The sequence below is a fragment of the Entelurus aequoreus genome, linkage group LG06 (genome assembly GCF_033978785.1).
Source record: "Entelurus aequoreus isolate RoL-2023_Sb linkage group LG06, RoL_Eaeq_v1.1, whole genome shotgun sequence".
Classification (NCBI taxonomy): Eukaryota; Metazoa; Chordata; class Actinopteri; order Syngnathiformes; family Syngnathidae; genus Entelurus; species Entelurus aequoreus.
Window position 1 is genome coordinate 18,394,075 of NC_084736.1, and position 17,246 is coordinate 18,411,320.

The 17,246-nt window shown below is 41.3% G+C and overlaps 1 protein-coding gene across 4 annotated transcripts in view; it reads right to left on the bottom strand.

Annotated features, from left to right (window-relative positions):
• Window positions 1-250: 250 nt before the first annotated feature.
• Window positions 251-17,246, bottom strand: part of asic2 (acid-sensing (proton-gated) ion channel 2) — a 941,282-nt gene continuing 924,286 nt past the window's right edge. For 3 of the 4 annotated variants that reach the window (XM_062050157.1, XM_062050158.1, XM_062050156.1), the window contains 5 exons: window positions 4,432-4,585; window positions 3,232-3,323; window positions 3,091-3,170; window positions 2,945-3,013; window positions 251-1,270 (listed from right to left, as the gene is read on the bottom strand). In XM_062050157.1, coding sequence (XP_061906141.1) covers window positions 1,169-1,270; window positions 2,945-3,013; window positions 3,091-3,170; window positions 3,232-3,323; window positions 4,432-4,585 — 497 coding nt within the window. In that variant the 3' untranslated portion in view covers window positions 251-1,168. The remainder of the gene's footprint in view (window positions 1,271-2,944; window positions 3,014-3,090; window positions 3,171-3,231; window positions 3,324-4,431; window positions 4,586-17,246) is intronic. The other variant, XR_009826504.1, reaches the window with a different exon arrangement.

Here is a 17,246-nt window from a genome sequence, read left to right on the forward strand (position 1 = left end):
GACAGAAAATGGCAGGCTTAAATAGTCATGTGGTGATTGAAAACAGGTGCTTGAGTTCAAATGAATCAGGTGCGTGAGTCCAAGACGTGAAACAGGAGACACTAATGGTTGTCAAGGTAACATACAAGGAAGTGCAACCAGGAACTAAAAAGAGTCCAAAAAACAAACAGCACATGGCCAAACAAAAACATGATGACAGTTGAAGCGTTGTGATGTTGAAGAAGAACAAGAAGACGAGACGAGTGCTGCAAAACATTGTTTTCATTTAATGGCGTCACACTGAAAACACACACATGTTTTTTGTTTTTTTGCACAGCCACAAAGCGGCAAAGAGGAACCGTGTTTGCATTTCGGAATAAGACGGAACACGAAGACGGCGTCTTTGAAGCGCAGACAGGAAATCAGAATAGATAATAATAAAAACTAAAACCAAAAAAAAAAAAAAAAAAAAAAAAAAAAAAAAAAACCATTGAGTTTTTTCATTCCACACGACGAGCCAGATGTTCATGCTGGGATGATCCTGTGGATTCAAATCATCACAAATATGAGGAATATTCCAGATGCTGCTGCTGAGAGGAGCGTCCCAGATTGTGTCCTTGACATTCTACCAGTCTGAAATGTCAGCGCCCGCTCGCTCTGAAACAACTCTTTGTTTGTGTGGGGGAGGGGCACACACACAGATGCGTTATTTTACAGCAGAATTACAAAAAAAAGTACTCCAAAAAAAGCAGAAATATGAGGACAAATTGTCTGTAAAATTTGTCTGGCGTCTTTTGGTTGATGGACACGACATCATCTTACAACACTTACCTTCGCACATAACAGTGGGAGTGGGACCTCCCTTCAAAGATCATTCTCTCAGGCTGAACCATGCAAGGTTCAAGATTCAAGCTGTACATTCCAGGTGTGCGCGGGCGTCCAGCAGGGGGGGGGGGGCGACGTTTACGAGAGCGAGCCACACTTGGAGCGAGGCGTGCCTCGTGACTGCGTCCGTGTGGCAGGAATGGGTGATGCTAAGGTCCCTGGACCCCCGCCCGGCCCCCGTCTGGCACCGCTGAGGCCTCCACAGGGTGACTGGGCGCCCCCGCCGTCCTTGTTTGCCTCCTCCTGCCGTGTCTCGACGGAGGGCGCGGCCTTTGCCGGAGGAGGCAGGGAGGGGGGCGGGGCCTCAGCAGGCGATCTCCTCCAGGGTGCCCAAGGTGGTCTGCAGAGGGACGGCCACGCTGTGGCTGATGGACTCCGAGTGGTTGGCCACCGGATCGCAGGAAGTCTACGGTCGGAAGATAATCAATACTTTCATTTTTTTTTTTTTAAACTTCAAATATAATTTGGAGTGCATGAGAAAGTGGAAAGAGGTCGTTTGTGAACGAGTATGTTGTGCAGCACAGCAGCAACAGAACCAATGTTGTCATAGCGCTAAAAAAACAACTGCTGAGTCAGCACTAATAGCAACTTTTTAAAGCGCATGCAGAGTTAAATCTCCTGACACTTCCAATCAGCTGTGGAATTAACTGTTTAGGCCAAATTGGACTTTTTTTTAACCCGGCACTAATTACTACGGGTGCAGAATTTTTTTTTTCACATTTGATTTGTGATTCTAAATCGATTAATCATTTTCAAAAATTAATATAGAAAAAATAAATAAATACATACATAAATAATAATAATAATAAAATAAAAAAATAAAAATATAAATATAGATATATATTTTATGAGACTTCCAATTAATTAATTGTACAGTACAGGCAAAACGTTTGGACACACCTTCTCATTCAATGCGTTCAATGCGATATATATATATATATATATATATATATATATATATATATATATATATATATAGTATATAATCCCCTGAAGAGTAGAGAAACCTGCGAAACAGGCTTGTAGGGATGAAATAGCCTTTGTGTTTTTTCCTAAACTTACATATGTTCGGTCAGGAAAAAACACAAAGGTTATATATATATATATATATATATATATATATATATATATATATATATATATATATATATATATATATATATATATATATATAGGGTTACATATATATACAGTACAGGCCAAAAGTTTGGAGACACCTTCTCATCAGGAAAAAACACAAAGCTTATATATATATATATATATATATATATATATATATATATATATATATATATATATATATATATATATATATATATATATATAGTATATAATCCCCTGAAGAGTAGAGAAACCTGCGAAACAGGCTTGTAGGGATGAAATAGCCTTTGTGTTTTTTCCTAAACTTACATATGTTAGGTCAGGAAAAAACACAAAGGTTATATATATATATATATATATATATATATATATATATATATATATATATATATATATATATATATATATATATATATAGGGTTACATATATATACAGTACAGGCCAAAAGTTTGGACACACCTTCTCATCGGGAAAAAACACAAAGCTTATATATATATATATATATATATATATATATATATATATATATATATATATATATATATATATATATATATATATATATATATATATATATATATATATATATATATATATATATATATATATATATATATATATATATATATATATATACAGTACAGGCCAAAAGTTTGGACACACCTTCTCAAATGTGGAGTTATGTACTTATTAAGTACATAACTCCACATGTGTTCATTCATAGTTTTGATGCCTTCAGTGACAATCTACAATCAGTGTCTCCATGGTGACAGCCGATATATACACGTAAAAACCTCATTTAAAAATGGTGGTTTGCACCATTTTTGTACTTATCTTAGTAGATCACCAGTAACACACCTACTTTTATAGTTTGCACACGCTATTTAGCACTTATTATTTGGATCTTAGTAGATCAGTAATGTGTGGTGGTATTAAGTACATGCAATGACTGTTTGGAAAGCTAGGGGGCGCTCCTACCACATCTCCCCTGCGACCCTCCTCTTCGTCCTCTGGACTCAGCAGGTCCAGGAGTCGCTCCCGCACCACCTGAGGATCACAAGAGTCCGGTAAAGGACCACGGAGCAGCGTGGCGTTTTTTTCCCCGCCAACTCGGCGGTACCGACCTCGTAGGCGTAGTCGAAAAGCTCTAAGAAGGTGAGGATGCTGGCGCCGATGAAGAGGCCCATCTGGCCCCCGATGTCACCTGAAGGGGGACGCAATGAGTCAGGTCTCACGCCAGCGGAAAAAGTGCCGACCTTACGTACCCAGCAGGCCTGCCACCTCGTAGGCTTTTTTCTGCTCGATGGTCTCGTAGTTGAGCGCCTCGAAGAAGACGTCCAACACCAAAATGTTGTCCCTGAATAAAAGGACAAAATGTTAATATTCTTCAGAAAGACAGAAAAGACAACAACGATCGCAGACAGAAAGGCAAGAAGATTATAACACTTATCAATAACCAATCATATTACTTGCTGTTCATCGCCACTAGGGGGCGTGTATGCTAATTATCTATGCCAGCTTTAAAATGCTATCATATATTAACCTACCTTTATTTGTTTAGTATACAATTAGCAGCTCTGTCAAATGCTTCAACGTGGTAACGTACTATATTAACAACGTATTCAGAATCAGAATCAGAATCAGAAATACTTTATTAATTAATTAAATGTAATTGATTTAATTAATTAATTTATTAATTATTAATACGTTATTAATTAATTACATTTAATTCATTACATTTTAATACATTTAAATTTTCAGCACAATCCCATTCAAGATCAGACAAACATTACAGGGTGACAGAACAGGATCGCTGACGGGTCTGCCAACTTCCGGCACCCCTTACAAAAAAGGTGAGATATAGGTAAACAATGGGGGTCGGGGGGTGGGTTGAGAAAAAATGAATAAAAATAAAATAAAAATAAAAATAAAAACAATTTTACAGTAAGTGCTACCGAGAGTACCGTATTTTTCGGAGTATAAATCGCTCCGGAGTATAAGTCGCACCGGCCGAAAATGCATAACAAAGAAGGAAAAAAAACATATATAAGTCGCACTGGAGTATAAGTCGCATTTTTGGGGAAATTTATTTGATAAAACCCAACACCAAGAATAGACATTTGAAAGGCAATTTAAAATAAATAAAGAATAGTGAACAACAGGCTGAATAAGTGTACGTTATATGACGCATAAATAACCAACTGAGAACGTGCCTGGTATGTTAACGTAACATATTATGGTAAGAGTCATTCAAATAACTATAACATATAGAACATGCTATACGTTTACCAAACAATCTGTCACTCCTAATCGCTAAATCCCATGAAATCTTATACGTCTAGTCTCTTACGTGAATGAGCTAAATAATATTATTTGATATTCTACGGTAATGTGTTAATCATTTCACACATAAGTCAAACTATGAAAAAAACTGTGACTTATAGTCAGAAAAATACGGTACTTACGAGATGTACTTCTCCGACTTGTTGAACTTCTTCTGCAGGTAGCGCGCCGACGTCTTGCTGGGGATTTTGACCATGGACAGCTCCTTGTTGTAGCGCGTCATGTTGCACGGCGTCCTGCACATGCAGCTGCCGCTCTCCGCCGACGACAGCTTAGCTTGACGCCACAACGGTGATGAAGGACCGTGATGGAAATGTAAGGGTGGACACGGGATGGGGGGAGAGGGGGTAGGGATAACGGCGGGCGAGGATGGCGATGAAGGACACAAAGGAGAACGTGATCTCACTGTTAATACGATACTGATTTATGATTGACTCTGGACATCAAATCTGACATGTTTTCATGGACCTCAAATACAGTAGCACCTCGTTCTTTGCCTCATTCGGTTTTCGAAGTGGAAAATTTTGCCCCCGACTCTGAGGGTCATATTCGCAAAATGAGCCGAAGAAGCTAGCGTGCTAATGTTAGCATGTTAAAATGCTAATGTTAGCATGCTAACAGCTAGCATGTGTTGTCAGGTTTAAACATCGATGACATCAATTAAAACAAACAAGAAGCAAGGAAATAAACAGAGACAGGATTCAATTTGGCTGAATTTGAGGAGAGACGCCTGGACACTGTACCCTTGCACACTGTACACCTTTTCGGTCACATTAACACAAAGAAAAAGATGCCTCGGGCTTGGGCTGGTCCTGGATCGAGCTTGGGCAGGTCTTGGATCACAATAGATAACCCCTCCCGTCTCCTCCCATCGTACACAATGGAATTTTACAAGCCTTTGGCTCGGTAAAACAAAGACAGCTTTTGTCTGTTCACTGGGAACTCAGAGAACGGAAAGTTTTTTGATAATTTACATACAATTTTTCTGACATGTGTCAAGTACCAAGTTATGACTCTGAGGTGTACATCTGCAAAGTTAGCTAAATAAGCTAGCATGCTAACATTAACATGCGGACAGTTAGCATGTCTCAAGTACCAAGTTAAACTGTAAGACTGAGGTGTACATAGCGTGATTGAGTATTCGAAGTAGAATATTTTGCCCCAACTCTAAGGCTCGTATCCGCAAAAAGAGCTGAAAAAGCTAACGTGCTAACGTTAGCATGCTAACAGCTAGCATGTGTCAAGTACCAAGTTATGACTCTGAGGTGCATGTCTGCAAAGTTAGCTAAAGTATCTAGCATGCTAATGTTAACATGCGAACAGTTAGCATATCTCAAGTACCAAGTTAAACTGTAAGACTGAGGTGTACACCTGCAAGGTAGCGTGATTGAGTTTTCGAAGTGGAATATTTTGCCCCCAACTCTAAGGCTCGTATCCGCAAAATGAGCTGAAAAAGCTAGCGCGCTAACGTTAGCATGCTCAAGTGCTAATGTTAGCAGGCTAACAGCTAGCATGTGTCAAGTACCAAGTTATACTGTAAGACTGAGGTGTACACCTGCAAGGTAGCATGATTGAGTATTCAAAGTGGAATATTTTGCCCCCGACTCTAAGGCTCGTATCAGCAAAATGAGCTGAAAAAGCTAACATGCTAACGTTAGCATGTTAAAATGCTAATGTTAGCACACTAACAGCTAGCATGTGTCAAGTACCAAGTTATGACTCTGAGGTGTACGTCCGCAAAGTTAGCTAAATTAGCGAGCATGCTAACGTTAACATGCGAACAGTTAGCATGTCTCAAGTACCAAGTTAAACTGTAAGACTGAGGTGTGCACCTGCAAGGTAGCGTGATTGAGTATTCGAAGTGGAATATTTTGCCCCAGACTCTAAAGGCCGACTGAAAGCCACTACTACCGACCACGCAGTCTGATAGTTTATATATCAATGATGAAATCTTAACATTGCAACACATGCCAATACGGCCGGGTTAACTTATAAAGTGCAATTTTAAAATTCCCGCCACACTTCCGGTTGAAAAACTCCTTTGGATATGATTTATGCGCGTGACGTCACAAAATCCCCGGAAGTGGTTGGACCCCATCGACCCGATACAAAAACCTCTTGTTTTCTTCGACAAAATTCCACAGTATTCTGGACATCTGTGTTGGTGAATCTTTTGCAATTTGTTTAATGAACAATGGAGGCTGCAAAGAAGAACGTCGTAGGTGGGATCGATCGGTGTATTAGCGGCTAAGTACAATACTTACAGCAACACAACAAGGACTACTTACTACGCCTAGCCGATGCTTGCCGCCAAACCCACGGATGAAGTCCTTCGTCGCGCCGTCGATCGCTGGAATGCAGGTGAGCACGGCTGTTGATAGGAAGATGAGGGCTGGCTGGCGTAGGTGGAGCGCTAATGTTTTTATCATAGTTCTGTGAGGTCCGGTTGCTAAGTTGCTAAATTAGCCTTAGCGTCGTTAGCAACAGCATTGTTCAGCCTTACCAGGCTGAGAATTTTTAACCGTGTAGTTACATGTACATGGTTTAATAGTATTGTTGATCTTCTGTCTATCCTTCCAGTCAGGGGTTTATTTATTTTGTTTCTATCTTCATTTGAGAACGATGCTATCACGTTAGCTCAGTAGCTAAGTGTGTCACCGATGTATTGTCGTGGAGATAAAAGTCACTTTAAATGTCCATTTCACGTGCTCGACTCTCATTTTCAAGAGGATATAGTATCCGAGGTGGTTTAAAATACAAATCCGTGATCCACAATAGAAAAAGGAGAGAGTGTGGAATCCAATGAGCCAGCTTGTACCTAAGTTACGGTCAGAGCGAAAAAAGATCCGTCCATCACTGCCTCTCTAGTCCTTCACTGTAACGTTCCTCATCTACGAATCTTTCATCCTCGCTCAAATGAATGGGGTAATCGTCGCTTTGTCGCTCCGAATCTCTCGCTCCATTGTAAACAACGGGGAATTGTGAGGAATACTAGCTCCTGTGACGTCACGCTACTTCTGGTACAGGCAAGGCTTTTTTTATCAGCGAGCAAAAGTTGCGAACTTTATCGTCGATTTTCTCTACTAAATCCTTTCAGCAAAAATATGGCAATATCTCGAAATGATCAAGTATGACACATAGAATGGATCTGCTATTCCCGTTTAAATAAAACAAATTCATTTCATTAGGCCTTTAAGGCTCGTATCAGCAAAATGAGCTGAAAAAGCTAACATGCTAATGTTAGCATGTTAACATGTGAATGTTAGCATGCTAACAGTTAGCATGTGTCAAGTACCAAGTCATGACTCTGAGGTGTACGTCTGCAAAGTTAGCTAAATTAGCTAGCATACTAACCTTAACGTTATGACCCAAACCAAACAACCTTCCCTAGTCATGGCACTAAAAATGGAACCAACACAAAAAGGTAACACATATGGTCACACATGAAATTAATTACTCACTGAACTTTTTGATTTAAATACGTTAGAATGCATGATGGGAAAAATGCAAAACACTCTCTCCACACTTCCTGTTTGGCGTATTTTAGCTGCTAGATATTTCTGATTGATTACACAAACTTTAAGGAGGTCGTCACAGAAGTAAACAAGGTAGGAGTCGAACTTTCGCACACTCTTAATATTCAATTATATAGTTACTTTACATGCACATTTTTTTAGCCCAATGCGGCCACCTAGTCACCCCTGAATAAGGACATAGACTTATCTAACATCATTACACTAAGTACTCCAGCCCAGCAGGGGGCAGCAGCGTTGACAATATCAATTTAACTTTTTGTTAGCCTGAATGCTAACAGGCTTAGCACACAGCGTTGTTCCCATAGACATAAAGACGCTGCATCAATCGCTACTGTCTATTGCCGCTGACGAGACGTGAAGCCGCCATCTTGAAGGGGGCAACATCGATATCTACTGCGCATTTAATCCATCATAACATTTTACCGTATTTTCCGGACTATAGGGAGCACCGGATTATAAAGTGCACTGCCGATGAATGGTCTAATTTTGTACTTTTTTTATACATTAGGCGCACCGGATTATAAGGCGCATTAAAGGAGTAATATTATTATGATTTTTTCTAAATTGAAAAGACTTCCTTGTGGTCTACATAACATGTAATGGTGGTTATTTGGTCAAAATGTTGCATAGATGATGTTTTACGGATCATCTTCAAAGCCGCTTTCTGACGGTCGCTTCAGGATGCGCCGTTTTGTGGGCGGTCTTATTTACGTGGCTCACCTTCGACAACGTCTTTTCTCCGTCATCTTTGTTGTAGCGGTGTAGCGTGCAAGGACGGGCGTGGAAGAAGTGTCAAAAGATGGAGCTAACTGTTTTAATGACATTCAGAATTTACTTCAATCAATAACGGAGCAGCATCTCCTTGTCCAGAAACAACCACCGGAAACGTGTCCCATGTAAAACCGTCCGACCGGAACTCTAATAACTAAAGTTCCTCGGGTGAATAAATTAAACTCACTATACCGGTATGTTTTAGCGCTTTCAAGGCGAGTTTACTGACAGATGTAAGTAATAACTTTACACTACTTTATATTAGAACTGACAACAGCAGAGGATGAATGTCACATAACAAGAAGATAGAGAAAAAAAAGAAGCTTGTCGACTACGGCGTCGGCGCGGACACGTGCAATTTTTCAGGATTTATGCAGATCCCAAATACAGATCAGCAGGTACCAGAAGGTAAGAAAAGTTGCTTTTGCATAATATTGCGAAACAAAATGCCAGATAATATGTCTTACCTTATACACACACCATAATAACACTCGTATGTTTAATGCGCCGACAATCCATCAAGAGGTGCAGCTTCATAGCTTACCAAAGTCGTACTAAAACATTTTGATAGATTTTTGACAGCCGTGTGTAATGTTCTATATTTTCAATGGAACATTTAAAATGTTGGTGTTGTTTACTTGAGGCCCATCATAGTGCAGCCTACACTTATCTCTTATGTTTGACTGCCATCTACTGGTCAGACTTATCATTACACCATGTACCAAATAAAATAGCTTGGAGGTGGGTAAGCTCAAACAAACTTATTCCATACATTAGGTTATAAGGCGCACTGTCGAGGTTTGAGGAAAAAAAAAGGATTTTAACCTCTAAAGCAGTGGTCCCCAACCACCGGGCCGCGGCCCGGTACCGGTCCGTGGCTCGATTGGTACCGGGCCGCACACAAAATTTATAAAAAAATAAAAATAAAATATATATATATATTTTTCTTAAATTAAATCAACATAATAAACACAAGATACACTTACAATTAGTGCACCAAATGATAAATAAATGATACATGGGTTATACTTGTATAGCGCTTTTCTACCTTCAAGGTACTCAAAGCGCTTTGACAGTATTTCCACATTCACCCATTCACACACGCATTTATATTTATGGTGGGAGCTGCCATGCAAGGCGCTAACCAGCACCCATCAGGAGCAAGGGTGAAGTGTCTTGCCCAAGGACACAACGTATGTGACTAGGATGGTAGAAGGTGGGGATTGAACCCCAGTAACCACCAACCCTCCGATTGCTGGCACGGCCACTCTACCAACTTCGCCACGCCTTTCCCCAAACCAAAAAACTTCCCTCCCCCATTTACACTCATTCACACTCATTTGCACAAAAGGGTTGTTTCTTTCTGTTATTAATATTCTGGTTCCTACATTATATATCAATATAGATCAATACAGTCTGCAGGGATACAGTCCGTAAGCACACACGATTGTATTTTTTTATGACAAAAAACAAAACAAAACCATACAACCCCATATCCCCACCACCCCCACCCCCCGGTCCGTGGGACAAATTTTCAAGCGTTGACCGGTCCGCAGTTACAAAAAGGTTGGGGACCACTGCTCTAAAGGCCTTAGTGGCCACATGCGTGGACAGCACCTTTGAGCTCTTATTTCCAAAATTGTGTACACTACAGAATTGGGGTCTTATGCCGACATATGGACACTTGTACTGCCATCTGGTGGTGTCAGAAGAGTATAACATACAATGGAATTTGGAAAAAAAAGTGTAAAAATAAAAATTTGCATGTCACTACACATGAAGTACACGTTTGTGTACTTATGGACTAAGTACATCATACTAAAAGATGATTTTTAATTTTTATTGTAATTACGGTCCAATAAGCCCAAATAGCAAAGAGGAATAAAAAAAAGCATGTAAACAAACAGCTTGGGCCTTAAGAGGTTAAGTGCGCTTTATAGGCCGGAAAATACGGTAAATACCAAACTGATTCTGAGCTTGGTTTATAGCGAGCTGGCAACAATTTAGCTGGTGGGCACGATTACCGTACAATAAAATTCGATTCACAAAAAATCTACAGTAATGTTCACTCTCACTCCTGAAAAGTAATCCCCCGTGACATTTTTTTCCACGCCAATTTGAGCAGGAATATGCAGAACTTGGCATCAAGTTTTTTCCTCTTTGTTTCTGCTGCTGAAATACGAGTAGATGCCCCTTTCAAGATGGCCGCCAAATTTTCTGCTTGTATACTAATATGGTGTCTACGGTTGTTCCCGCCTCACATGGCTGACTTGATGACTCGCCAGCTGCCCATGTGAAGGCCAACAAAAGATAAAATGGCAGACATTAAACATTAATGATCCCCATAGCAGATTTTTTAGTGTTGATAAAAAAAAAAAGACAATCTCTAAAAAAAGCATCTTTTCTCTCACAGATTTACATATCACTCTCTCCATGATCTCGCTCTCTCCCACGCGTCCTCTCATTTAATTTCGCCGACTACCGGTATTATGTTCTGTGCCGTAATATTCCAAACCTGTTTTTAAGTATGCGCACCATGTAGAATGTGGAGGAAAAATCCAATATGGCATCAGCGAGAGAGGACCTTGACTTGCACGTTTGAGTGATTGACAGCTCCGCCTTCATCTCCTCACTCTTTCATGACGGCCGCCGTTTAATAGGAATGACTTTTTCCCACCTTAATGCATAACATTTTTTCTCAGCAAGCATTTTGAGGACAGCATATCTTGTCAAAGGACGTGGTTACAGCAAGTAGATGTGCATGCACTTCAGAGGAGTCAGTGTACAGCTTGAATAGCAGATTCACTGTTCGTTATTTAGAATTGAGTGAATATTTCAAATGAAACATTAGAAGCTTATGGGTCATTCTTCTGGATCTCCGTGAAATAAAAATGTACAAATGTAGGATAAAATTATAAATATTTTTTTTGTCAGCAAAGCAAAATTTATTCGATTGTAATTTTTAATAATCATACACAGAAAAAAATGTAACTACCTTAAATACATAAAAATATCATTTATTGCCTGTCACCTCTTCCTAAAATCACACTTTAACATACAATATTTATATTGTTCAGAAATGTTATATTTTGTACATGTTTGTGTCACTTCTTATTACCACCACAAGGAGGTTATGTAACCTTTAAGTCACAGGTGTCAAACTCAAGGCCCGGGGGCCAGATCAGACCCGACACGTCATTTTATGTGGCCCGCGAAAGCCTGGGAATAATGTGGATACTCATACTTGCCAACCTTGAGACCTCCAAATTCGAGAGAGGAGTGTATTTATAGCTAGAATTCACTGAAATTCAAGTATTTCTTTTATATATATATATATATGTACATACTGTATATATATATATATAAATAAAATACATTCTTGACTTTCAGTGAATTCTAGCTATATATATATATATATGTATTTTATTATATATACATATATACATATAAATAAAATAAATACTTGAATTTCAGTGTTCATTTATTTACACATATACACACATAACAGTCCTCTCTACTCATTGTTGTAATTGAAAGTGCAATGCTTTGCAGCCAGTAGCACAGCCTTTGAAGGAGCATAGGTATGGGCAGTGTAATATTCTGGGTTGGAGTCAATAACCAGGCGAGGTGATGAAGTTACGTCTCTTTACTTCATACTTCAGAACCAACTCCCACACTTGCCGTCAGGGTGCGCAATACAACGTAAAACGTTGGCCAACCACAAAGTAACCACAGAACAATATTGTTCTGTGGTTACTTTTTGGTTGGCCAAGCGGACGTGACGACAGGCTGTCCTCACTCAGGTCCGCACGGACCTGGAGGGGGCGTGCCTTAAGTCCGTCTGGAAATCGGGACAAATTCGGGAGAATGGTTGTCCTGGGAGGTTTTCGGGAGAGGCACTGAAATTCGGGAGGGTTGGCAAGTATGTGGATATTTCATCTTTCTTACTATGGTTGTACGGTATACTGGTATTAGTATAGTACCGCGATACTATAGTATAGTAATGTGATCCCCCCCCCCCCGTCCTCGTCACGTCGTGACATTGCTGGGTTTACGAGCCGAGGAGCATGTTCGGCAGCGCACAATCACGGAGTACTTACAAGCAGACACAGTGTGTAGACAAAAAAGGGAGAACGGACGCATTTTGGCTTAACAACTAACGATAAAGGTGAAGTTATAACACTGAAACACCCTCAGGAAGCGGTGCTTTAAGACATGGCTAGCTAGATAGTGGCTATAGTCCAGCCCCAGTCGGCAGTGTTTTAGCTACTTCTAAATCACTAATCCTCGCCTCCATGGTGACAAGTAAAGTAAGTTTCTTACAAGTATCATCCCTGCAGGACGAGGAATAGCTAAACATGCTTCACTACACACCGTAGCTCACCGGCGTCACAATGTAAACAAACGCCATTGGTGAATCTACACCTAACATCTACAGTAATGATACCAAGTACAGGAGCGTATCTAGTCAATACTACTATGACTACGTCCATATTTTTTGGCATCACAACATCTTCTTTCGTTTATTTTTTATTTATATTATGTTTATAAACTCAGGAAATATGTCCCTGGACACATGAGGACTTTGAATATGACCAATATATGATCCTGTAACTACTTGGTATCAGATTGATACCTAAATTTGTGGTATCATCCAAAACTAATGTAAAGTATCAAACAACAGAAGAATAAGTGATTATTACATTTTAACAGAAGTGTAAATAGAACATGTTAAAAGAGAAAGTAAGCAGATATTAACAGTAAATGAACAAGTAGATTAATAAATACTTTTCTACCACTTGTCCTCAATAATGTTGACAAAATAATAGAATGGAAAATGACACAATATGTTACTGCATATGTCAGTAGACTAAATTAGGAGCCTTTGTTTGTTTACTTAATACTAAAAGACAAGTTGTCTTGTATGTGCGCTATTTTATTTAAGGACAAACTTGCAATAAGAAACATATTTAATGTACCCTAAGATTTGTTGTTAAAATAAAGCCAAGAATGCAATTTTTTTGTGGTCCCCTTTATTTAGAAAAGTACCGAAAAGTACCGAAAAGTATCTAAATAATTTTGGTACCGGTACCAAAATATTGGTATCGGGACAACACTATTTCTTACTAAATGTTTTCATTGTTTCCATTTTGCCAGAAATATGTATGTAATACATGACATTTCATATGTTTTAAACTTTGATATATACACAAATATTCAATAGTTATTGGTGTGAATCTTTGGGCACCTCGCCATTTGATTCAGATTATTGGGGTGGGGATTTGATTCATAATCAATACTCTATTCTACACGATTCTCCATTCAAACGGATTTTTGCATAGTATTATTTGGTATAATAATAAAAACATCTTAACAAAACAACTTACAGCATACTTGCCAACCCTCCCGATTTTCCCGGGAGACTCCCGAATTTTAATGCCCCTCCCGAAAATCTCCCAGGGCAACCATTCTCCTGAATTTCTCCCGATTTCCACCCGAACAACAATATTGGGGGCGTGCCTTAAAGGCACTGCCTTTAGCGTCCTCTCTCACCTGAAAAGGAGACTATTATATATGTCTCTGTTATCCATAGGTTTATCTATAACCCATAAAGTAGGCAGGCACGGAGCTATTTGTCAGTGTGTGTTTATTCCAGCCGGCACGCTAATACACTGATACACAACATCCGGATTCCCATCATGCATTGCTTCAAAACTACGGCAAGTAGTAATGTCCAAAAACATAACAGAGACGAAGCAGTAGAACGAAGAAGAGACATGGCGACGGCGAGTAAGAAGAAGAAGTACGCTTGCAAGTTCCAAAATGATTAGAGAAAAATAATTTCAGTTCATCCAGGACAGCTCGAAGGGGAAGGGGTATGCTGCCTGCACATTTTGTAGATCAGACTTTTATGTGTGTGTATATATGTAAATAAATGAACACTGAAATTAAAGTATTTTATTTATATATATATATATTGTGTATATATATATCAGTGGCGTGCAGTCACTAGAGGCAGGGGAGGCGGGGCCTCACCTGCCATCATGGAAAGAAAAAAAATGTAAAAAGAAAAAAAAATTAATTAAATTGTTATATGTATCCAGTAATTATACTAAAGTTATTTTCCATTTAACTTCACCAGTTATAATACTGAGAAGAGACGGTGCGGTGATCAGCAGCCAGTTGAGGCACGTCACTGATTTGTGCCTCAACATGGATTGTGCACAATGACTCGGCTAACTGCTGAGCTGCTGTGCAGTGAGACCGTATTGCTATATGAATTATATCAGCTAACTAAACTATGGCATAGTTTAGTTAGCTGAGGTAAATAATGTACAGTGTATTTTGTCAACAACTGTATATGTGTAACGTATTTCTTGTGCTGAGCATTCATAAATCTGCTACAAAAGACATACTGGTTGAGGCTCGCAGTAATCCGGCCTCCTGGTGGTAGAGGGCGGTAGTGATCCCAGAGATCATTCCTCGGCCGCAGAAAAAAAAAAAAAAAAGAAAAAAAAAAGTTTGCAAGCGATTGTTTATTTTCTCTCGCCTGGACTTTTATTAAAAACATGGAGGATTACATATGTAAAATAAAACAGTTTTCTAAACTGGACCTTCAATCGAAGCGGGAGGTAATAATTTAAGGTAGACCAACGCCGGAGCTAAAAGGTTTGCTTTTGACTTCGGGACAGAAGACCCGTTCTTTTCAAACGGCATGGTACACACGCAAAGGCTGGCTGTGTGGATGTCCAGCAAGAAAGGTAAGACCATAATAATGTTTTTTTTATTAAATGTGCTTTTTTGTGGGCTACAGTTGTGTAAAGAATGCTGGTATTGTGGTGACCCAAACCATATAATGAGAGACATTCACCTAAGAGGACACTGTAGCTTTAAGAGAAGAAGCGGAGCGGGAGTTAGCAACTTCCGCTTCCGGGTTGAGAGGTCGTTGTTGTTGTCGAATGTATGACATGCTAGGTTGGAGCTAGTAAACTTCCTCGACTACGCTCACGTCTCCTGTCTCGTTGTTTACAAACTCCACATTGGTGACCCCGAGAATACGAACTACGAATACGAGCATGTCAGACAATGAAGGCGCTGACAATTTGGTTGACGCGGTACCCGCAGACGGAGTAGCTGCTGCTAACAACAACATGGCTAACGCGGGAATCTACGCCGCTACTGTGAAGTTACCCGATTTCTGGCAGCATAACCCACGGCCGTGGTTTCAACACGTGGAAGCCCAGTTCCAGCTAAGGGGAATAACGCAGGATTCTACGAAGTACTTCCATGTAGTGGCGGCGTTGGACGCATCAACGACGGCGCGAGCGATGACACTGTTGGAGGCTCCACCGCCTGCTGGCAAATACGATGCTTTAAAGACTTTCCTCCTGAAGTTATTTGAGCTGTCGGAGCTGGAAAAAGCGGACCGTTTACTGTCCCTACATGGCCTTGGTGACGGGAAACCGTCTGAACTGATGGAAAAAATGCTGTCTGTGCTGGGATCAGCCGACCCGGCGTTTCTGTTTACACACATTTTCCTGAGGCAGCTCCCCGCACCGGTACGCACACCGATAGCCAGTTCTCCACTAGCCGCCTCCAAGGACTACCGTGCTTTGGCCGCTGAGGCGGACAGGGTTTTCCTGGCCAACCGGCAACAGTTTGTGCATGCCCTGCTGCCCCACCAGGCCGTCCCGCCACCTCCTGTGGATGACTATGTGGACACCGCGGCTGCGGTGACGGCTCGCCGCCAACCTGAAGACGGGCTCTGTTTTTACCATGCCAGGTTCGGGGCCAAGGCGAAGCAGTGTCGCAAACCCTGCAGTTACAGGATTCAGGGAAACGCCAGGGCCGGCGCTCGTTAGCGGCTATGGGCGCCGGCCGTGACTGCAAGCTGTTGTTCATCAGGGACTCCTTGTCGGGCCGGCGGCTGCTGGTGGACTCTGGTGCGCAACGCAGTATACTACCAGCACAAGCTGTGGACACGATGACCGGCAGCCACGGCCCCCAGATGGACGCCGCCAACGGCACCTCCATTCGGACGTACGGTGTCAGGCGCGTGGATGTTAGTTTTGGCGGCCGACGGTTCGGTTGGGATTTTGTGATGGCTGCTGTATCCACCCCGCTGCTAGGTGCGGATTTCCTCTGCGCGTTCAACCTGCTGGTGGATATTAAGAACTGTCGCTTGATTGATGCCGTCTCTTTTGCGTCATACCCCTGCACGCTTGGGGGGGCTGGGGCGTTGTGCCTCGCTAACACACTCGCCACCGGGGATCCATACCAACGCCTGCTCGCCGGTTTCCCTGGGCTCACCACGCCCACCTTTTCCTCGGCGGTGGCCAAGCACGGTGTGGAACATCACATCGCCACTGTGGGCCGCCCGGTTTACGCCCGGGCCCGACGCCTCGACTCGTCCAAGCTCGCAATAGCCAGGGAGGAGTTTTCGATGATGGAACGCCTCGGCATTGTCCGCCGTTCGGACAGCCCGTGGGCTTCTCCGCTACATATGGTTACTAAGGCCGGCGGGGGTTGGCGCCCTTGCGGAGACTTCCGTCGCCTAAACAACGCCACGACCCCCGACCGGTACCCCATACCGCACATCCAAGATTTCTCTTCCCACTTGGCGGGCGCTA